Source organism: Mus caroli, unplaced genomic scaffold (assembly GCF_978045245.1).
Source record: "Mus caroli unplaced genomic scaffold, Mus_caroli_1 scaffold_15, whole genome shotgun sequence".
Taxonomy (NCBI): Eukaryota; Metazoa; Chordata; class Mammalia; order Rodentia; family Muridae; genus Mus; species Mus caroli.
The window spans coordinates 97,410,386-97,418,414 of record NW_028227270.1 but is presented as its reverse complement, the minus strand read 5'-3'; the positions used below and the strand labels follow the sequence as shown (position 1 = coordinate 97,418,414).

Sequence of the window (8,029 nt, the reverse complement as noted above, 5' to 3'; positions counted from 1 at the left end):
CAAAGGAGCGACCAGGTAATTTAGAAGAAAAACAGAAAGTGGTCTCTATTTACCCCGGACTTCCTTTGGAGTTGGGGGAATTAGGGACTCCTAGGCGCGTTGTCTTTAGGGATGAGGAAAAAATAAACATATATCCTGAAGCCTGAGACTTCTCGGATCCTTTACCGACCAAACTCGAGAGATTTGGTGCAAGACATTTTAATATTTTCTCCTTTTTGTGAAGTGTAACAAACACAAGTTGGGCGCAGCGCGGCTGCTCAGAGCTTGCCAGGCAGGCCGCCGGAGCACCAATCAGCGCGCGCCTGCGCTCTATATATACAGCGGCCGGGCCCGCGCTACTCTATCGGTGTACTGCCACTAGTTCCTGACTTCCAGAGACTCATCATGTCTGAGGCTGCTCCTGCTGCCCCCGCTGCCGCGCCCCCTGCGGAGAAGGCGCCTGCCAAAAAGAAGGCCGCCAAGAAGCCCGCTGGGGTGCGCCGGAAGGCGTCCGGACCCCCGGTGTCCGAACTCATCACCAAGGCTGTGGCCGCCTCCAAGGAGCGCAGCGGCGTGTCCCTGGCCGCGCTCAAGAAGGCGCTGGCGGCCGCGGGGTACGATGTGGAGAAGAACAACAGCCGCATCAAGCTCGGCCTGAAGAGCCTGGTGAGCAAGGGCATCCTGGTGCAGACCAAGGGCACCGGCGCCTCCGGTTCCTTCAAACTCAACAAGAAGGCGGCTTCCGGCGAGGCTAAGCCCCAGGCTAAGAAGACAGGGGCTGCCAAGGCGAAGAAACCCGCGGGAGCAGCCAAGAAGCCCAAGAAGGCGACTGGTGCTGCCACACCCAAAAAGGCGGCCAAGAAGACCCCGAAGAAGGCGAAGAAGCCCGCGGCGGCGGCAGTGACCAAGAAAGTGGCCAAGAGCCCAAAGAAAGCGAAGGTCACCAAGCCCAAGAAGGTCAAGAGCGCGTCTAAAGCCGTAAAGCCGAAGGCTGCCAAGCCCAAGGTTGCCAAGGCCAAGAAGGTTGCAGCCAAGAAAAAGTAGGCTGCCTCCTCTAACAGTCCCAAAAGGCTCTTTTCAGAGCCACCACTTCCACTTAAGAGCTGTGACATTTGTGATTAATGAAGCAAGGTTGCGTGGGACTCGGCCCCGGCAGCACTCGCTCCCTCGGTGGGATGGGTGGGGTTGCGTGTCCCACCTAGACTTGTTTGTGCTGGGCGGCTCAGGAAGTGCTATGGCCTGGAACACCCTCCCCCCACGGCTGTCAGCTGCTGAAAGCAACCCTCGGCGCTAGTTCGTATTGGACTGCAAGGTGATTTGAAAGTTCCGCCCTGCTTGTGGGTTGGCTCACTCCGTCCCAGGACTCTAGTTCTTAGTTTGATTGGGCGCCATCCCCAAGTTTGAGCTTCCTGCCTGGAGAAACGCATCCGGGGCTTGTAGGTGGCTTCAGTGCTCAGCCTCTTTTCTGGGGGTTAGCCTGGAAGTTTGGGAGAAGGTGGGGTGCTGGCGCCAACGAACTGCCTTCCTTAACATTAAAGACATTTATGGGGCAGCTGCCGGAACGATTAGCCTGCACAGTTAAGTTGAACTCAGGACTGAAACGATTGCTTCTCTTACTTTCGATTTGTTTGCCACAGCGATGGAGTTGTGGGTTGAACTGCGTCACAACCTTTGTCAGCCATTTTTTAAAGTTTTTTACCATTACCAATTATACTTTCTTTGCCTTATTTTGATGCAGCATAGTTGTAGATTAACTTTGTTTTGCGTCACCTTCCGGAGTCGCTTGCTTTATACGTGTGTGTCGTCACTAAAGATTGACTTTATAAATACTGAGGTTTCTTGGTAATGCTTTATACAATCCAAAATGTTAAATTGGCTATCTGTTGAAAGTTGTGTGCTTCTAATAAAAAGCGTTTAGTTTTCATTCACTGTTGGACTCTTTCATACCCACAGTCTTTAAGAGAGAGATTCAGATTGCTGATTTGTTGCAGCCTGGATCATATTTCTGGTCTTCCATATAGTGAGAGATGTGAAACGTGGTTTTTGGAGACCTAAACCAGAAATTTGCTCAGTGGATCTAGTGTTGATTTCAGTGACCTAAGTGTTTAACATGGGAAAGTCAGGAGATCAGAAAGTAAAAATCTCCCGTTTTCTCCCAGGGTTTTGAGCCCTCAGTTTAAATGAGCAAACAGCTGTTTTAGTACAGAGCATGATAAATAGACCCATCTTCGCAATTCCATGCCCTTGGGACCGACCCTGTCCCGATTCTTCCCAGTTTTTATTTCATGTTTGCCATAGGTTAAATTCCTTGAATAACCCGAATCTCAACTTCCTGCGTCTTTTTTGTAGTTTCTAAGGTAGAATTAGACTAACTCTTCTCGGTGCTATCGTCAATGTGGAGGAACTTGGTACGTAGCAATGATTCAAATATTGTTTGGTAAACTTATAATAGGAGATAACTAATTCTCACAACCTTTTTGTTATTTTTGTTGCTGTCAGACCACCCCCACCCCACCCCATCCCATCCCATCCCCGCCCTCTCCCAACCCCTTCTCTGAGATAGGGTTTCTCTGAATAGTTATGGCTGTCTTGAAAGACTAGGTTGACATCTGAGATAGGGTTTTTCTGAATAGTTTGGCTGTCTTGGAAGACTAGGTTGACATTAAACCCTTGCCACCTCCAGGCCTCTTCTCAAAATCTTTCAAGGTATTCCTTTTATATTCGTTGTTAAGGGGACTGAACGTGCTAGCAGTTATTCTACCACTGGAATGTGTCTCTGACAATGTATTTGAAGATATTGTTAGTATCCCAACACTCAGAGAAAAGCTTCTTGGTATTTTTATTGAGATTGTGTTAAGGCACATTTGTAGAGCTAGCAGTTTTCTTATGTAAAAACATGTTATCTATCTATAGATCTTTGAATTTTCTCCAAATATGTTCCAATATTTTTAACCGTAGAAGCATCTTTATTGTTGTTTGCAATAATACTTTATGAAATTTTATTTCTTTAGAAGCAAAGAAAGTGGACATTAAAACCACTTAGTTATTGAAGCCATCTCTGTACAAATGAATTAAGAATTTTAGACCAGGTCTGTCCATTGATACATAAGGTGAGAACAGATCCATGCACATATGTAACTTTAAAATCTAAAAGCAGTATTCATAGGGAAAATCCACTCTAAATCTACTCGATCCAAAATACTGTCTTCCATTGTAAAATGAATATAAAATGAGTAATAATCTATATTTTTGTTTCTTATATCTTTGTAATATATTTTGTACTTGTAGTTCATCTCAGTCCAGAATGTATGTTATTTCTAATGTTCAATTAGCTACCCATGACTGTGGAAACAATCTAGATCAATTCAACTTTAGAATGACCTCAGACCTTTCCTCTACATCTTTGTTTATGATGAGAGTATTTGAAAATGTGTATTGTTAATAAGTCATATACTGAAATAATGAAGACAGTGTGTCTGATTATTGGAATCTCTGAGAGCTCTTGGTGAGGCTGGTCCAATTAGTTCTAAACTAGGTAGGGCAACGTAGTTGAGATCCTGAATCAAAAATTAATTAAAAATTAAAAGGTGGAACAGTGGTCACCTGATGTTAGGTGACGAGCTTGTTTTCTAAGCCACCAGAAAGGAGAACAAGAAAAGTAAGAATAGAACGGAGCAAAATTGCAGGGAAGGGCCTAGATAAAAGATGGGCAGAATTTCATATTCTTATTCACCCCCCACCCCCTTCTGAGTTTCTCATTTCCTCTTGGAGCCAGGTGATATGAATTCTAGTTTTTGGAAATACCTTACTGACCAGAATTGAATCTCTTTTTCAATTGTAGCAGCAATGTGGAGATCTAATTGTGATGCTAAATATAGCTCAGTGTGGTGGCAGGTTTGTAAAGCTGACATTTAGGAAGGTCAAGTAGGAGGATCCTGGGTTGTAGACAGAGCAAAGTCTTGTCAGAAAAAAACCAAAAGAAAACCTGTTGAGTGTGGTGGCCTTTAATCCTAGCACTCTGCAGAAGGACATGAGGGTATCTCTGAGAGTTCAAGTTCAGCCTGGTGTATGTAATAAGTTCCAAGGCAGCCAGTGCTATGTAGAGAGATTGTCAAAAGAAAACAAAAACAACAAACACATACAAACAACAACAAAAAACAAAATAACCAACCACCCAGCCAACAAACATGCTACTTCAAATAAAACCAAAATTTTTAAAGTAAGACTGAGAATGTGGGTCTGTAGCTCAGGGGTAGACTGCTTGTCTGCCATGGGAGATGCCTTGAGTTACATCACCGGTACATAACCGTAACCATCACAACAATAAAATGATAATAATAACAAAGCTCAAATTAATGACAGTATTCAAACTATCAACTACAGTGCACCTTCAGATATTTTTCAATTCTATACATTGGTAGGCTTTCAGCACTCAAATAGTTAGACATGTAAAGAATCATTCCAAGAAAAGATAATTGATTTTCTAGTTTTCATTCAATGCTTCCTTGGGTTTCAATTTATTGGATTTGGATATTTAAAATAGATCTGAATATAGGAAATGTTGCATAAATATATTTTTTAGATTTATTTTTAATACTTTTCCTTCATTTTGGTACTAGAGGGGAAACTAAGGGTCTTGTGTATACCAGACAAATGATCTTCCATTAAGCTATATCTTCAGTCTCCATCTGTACTTCTTTTATATGAAATATTTCCTTTTATTTGAGAGCTAAACATTATAACCCACCCACAGTCTTTAGTTCAGAGTTCACAGAACAGAATAAAACTCAAGGATAAAGTTAGAGTGGGGAACTTAGAATGAATGACGGTAGCCCAGGAAAGTGGGGCTCAAGCTTCAAAAGATGACACAGTTGGTGAAAACTGGTCCAGACAGAGGTTCAAGGTGCATTGACAGCCTTGTTGTCTGAGTAAGGCCTCAGGGCACTGCCATCTGACCTCCGGAGTGGTCGCAATTGTTCCATTTCCAGGGGTCAGAATGGAGATACTTCCATAAGGACAACTTATTCTGATTTTAGGTTAGAGAACCTCATGCCAACATAACAGACATTGAGGTGACATTCTCGTTTCTTTACAAGTTTGCATCCTTCCTCCCGATAGCTTTCATTGTGTTTGCAGTCCTAGCTAGAGATGAACAGAAGCTAGGCATGCAGGCTCACACTGTTAGAAACATTTGAAAGAGAGCAGGGATTCAGGGCTTGTGGTCACACTTGCTAAGAGCTAGTATTTCATGTGCACGATTTTGTAGCAAGCCAAACATAGTAGCTGTAATTAATACATTCATTTCCTGACACAGGCTTGGCATAGCAAATAGAGGGGGGTACTATTATTATTTTTCCAGTTTTAGAGATTAAGAATGGAGGCTTGGGAACATCAAGGATTCATTTAGTTTCTGCTCTATGAATCAGTATATCTTCTATACAGTAATAATTTTCCACAAAACTATATGATCATATGTTTAATTAAATTTTTCTAATTAAAAACTAAAACAACTGAAACCTATCTTAATTCCATCAACCAGGATAAACAAATAGACTTTCAATAAATAATATGAAACTATTCTGTCAATTTTTTTTACTCATATGATGTCTTTGTAATCTGGAATTGAAGTATAATTTGGACTAGACTAGCTAAATTTAAAATGCTTGTCAGTTACAGCTCTCATATTAATAGTGTAGGAAAACAAAAATACATGCTCTGGGGTAGTATCTAGCTGTTTCTAAGGAAACAATAATAATGATGTCGTCCTGAAGTTTATAGAGAATCCTGATGTTTTCCTGCTTTGTCCTACCTGTCTCCTCATACCAGTGCTGACAGAGTTTAGGGTCTAAGGAAGGGCGGTCTCTCACAGCTTCTCCGGCCTACCTTGGCATAGCTTAATACCTGAAACACAGTCACCTTTGAAGATGATGAAGACAAATTTACATTTGATTATCCGATTTGGTAAAAACCCATTTAGCAGAATAACTACATTTGTTTGTTGTGAGACTGGCTGGAAATATTTGCTAGTAGTTAACTTCTCAAAATCCCTTAATGGGAAAAAATGCTTTGAAATTTAGTAAAAAATTATAAATAATAATTCAGTCTAAGCTCCTGTTCTCCCTCTCCCCCTCCTCCTCCTCCTCCCCCTCTTCCTCTCTCTTGAAACAAGTTACTTTGTTGCCCACGCTGACCTGTTACTCACTGTATTGGGACAGCCAGGCCTCAAATTCTTTATCATCTTGCTTCACACCTCCTGATGAGTTTAAGAAATGCTTGGTTCATTTGATTTGTACCAGACTTGTCTGTTGGGGGTCTCTCTAATGATTCACAGTTCTAATTTTTACTTTCTTCCCTGAGGACCTCTTTGTTTCTAGGAAGATGCAATTCAGTGCTGAATCTATAAGATGTTCTAAAGTTGTACCAGGAATTTTCCCCGAGGATCAAGTGTTCAGATTGCTTACAGCTGACTCTATATTGCCCATCACATGCTTTCTCCTTCCCTGTGTCTTATAATGGCATCCCCAGCAAAGCACCACAGCAAGCAGCTATACCCCCGGGCCAGAGTCCAGAGTCTTAATGGAGATGAACTGTGAAAGTGAATAGTTAGTTGGCTTGTTGGGATAGTTGGGTGTAGGGTGGAGAGGCCATGTATTCTTTGAAAAAGCCAAAGCTTAGAGGCAAGTTTACCTGGCAGTTAATGAAAGCCCCATCTCCAACTTCATTTTTTGTTTTGCTCCGGTTGTTTTTTTGTTTGTTTGTTTTTTCTCGACACAAGGGTTTCTCTGTGCACTGGAACTCACTCTGTAGACCCGACTGTACTCCAAGTCAGAAATCCACCTTCCTCTGCCTTTGCCTCCAAGTGTTGGGATTAAAGGCGTGGAGTACTACGCCCCGCTTCCATCTCCAACTTCTAAGGCCCTTGATGGGTGTCGCGGCTTTTTCTACTATTCTGTATTGTCATTTTGGCTTATTTTTGCTGCATTTCCTTGGTTTATAGTTCCAACATTAGCATTTGGTAAACTTCAATTTACAAACTTAATTATAATTCAGGTTCATGCCTATAATTTTAGTACCAACACTTTCTGTGCGGAAAGTTTAATTCATATGGTAGGATTATATATTTACATATTATATATATATATATTTTATGGTAAAGCGACTATAAAAAAATTTCTAAAACAAATGTAAATAACTGCTAGCTTTTGTTGAAACATATACTGTAAGTGAGATACTAAGAATCAGAAGTATACAGCAACTTTACATGACATCTTAGGTGGCTCTTAAAAGAGCCTTTTTTGAAACAGAAAGCATAACACATTACGCTCTCTCGCCACGGATGCGGCGGGCCAGCTGGATGTCCTTGGGCATGATGGTGACACGCTTGGCGTGGATGGCGCACAGGTTGGTGTCCTCAAACAGACCCACAAGGTAGGCCTCGCTCGCCTCCTGCAGAGCCATCACGGCCGAGCTCTGGAAGCGCAGGTCGGTCTTGAAGTCCTGCGCGATCTCGCGCACCAGGCGCTGGAACGGCAGCTTGCGGATCAGCAGCTCGGTCGACTTCTGGTAGCGCCGGATCTCGCGCAGCGCCACGGTGCCGGGGCGGTAGCGGTGAGGCTTCTTCACGCCGCCGGTGGCCGGGGCGCTCTTGCGGGCGGCCTTGGTGGCCAGCTGCTTGCGCGGGGCCTTGCCGCCGGTGGACTTGCGAGCGGTCTGCTTAGTACGAGCCATTCTTGGGAGGGAAAATAGAAAAGTGCAGGAAGAAAGAAATCTTGCCCTTAAATATACTAAGAAACATTTTGATTGGCCTTGCAACTTTTTGAAAGTCGCGCGCCACAAATTCATTGGCTAGGAAATAGCTTTTGTGATTGGTAGTTTTAAGAGTATCTGATTGGTTACCTTGTTTCGACAGTGTCAAGTTACGTTTTGTCTTTACAAAAAAAAAAAAAAAATTAAAAATTAAAATTGGTGTTTTTAATAGTTTTATCTCCATATGGAACCACAATCTTGTTTTCGAGATGCGGTGATCGCAAGTCTGAGTGCTTAGACGTTG

General features: G+C 42.7%; 2 protein-coding genes across 2 annotated transcripts; one reads left to right on the top strand and one right to left on the bottom strand.

Moving 5' to 3' along the window:
- The first annotated feature begins 327 nt into the window (after positions 1-327).
- Positions 328-1,907, top strand: H1-2 (H1.2 linker histone, cluster member). Its single transcript, XM_021180449.2, has one exon. The coding sequence runs from the start codon at positions 385-387 to the stop codon at positions 1,021-1,023; it is 639 nt and encodes a 212-aa protein (XP_021036108.1). The 5' UTR covers positions 328-384; the 3' UTR covers positions 1,024-1,907.
- A 5,341-nt stretch (positions 1,908-7,248) lies between these two features.
- On the bottom strand, positions 7,249-7,710 carry LOC115029089 (histone H3). Its single transcript, XM_029468396.2, has one exon. The coding sequence runs from the start codon at positions 7,705-7,707 to the stop codon at positions 7,297-7,299; it is 411 nt and encodes a 136-aa protein (XP_029324256.1). The 5' UTR covers positions 7,708-7,710; the 3' UTR covers positions 7,249-7,296.
- Between the last annotated feature and the right edge of the window lie 319 nt (positions 7,711-8,029).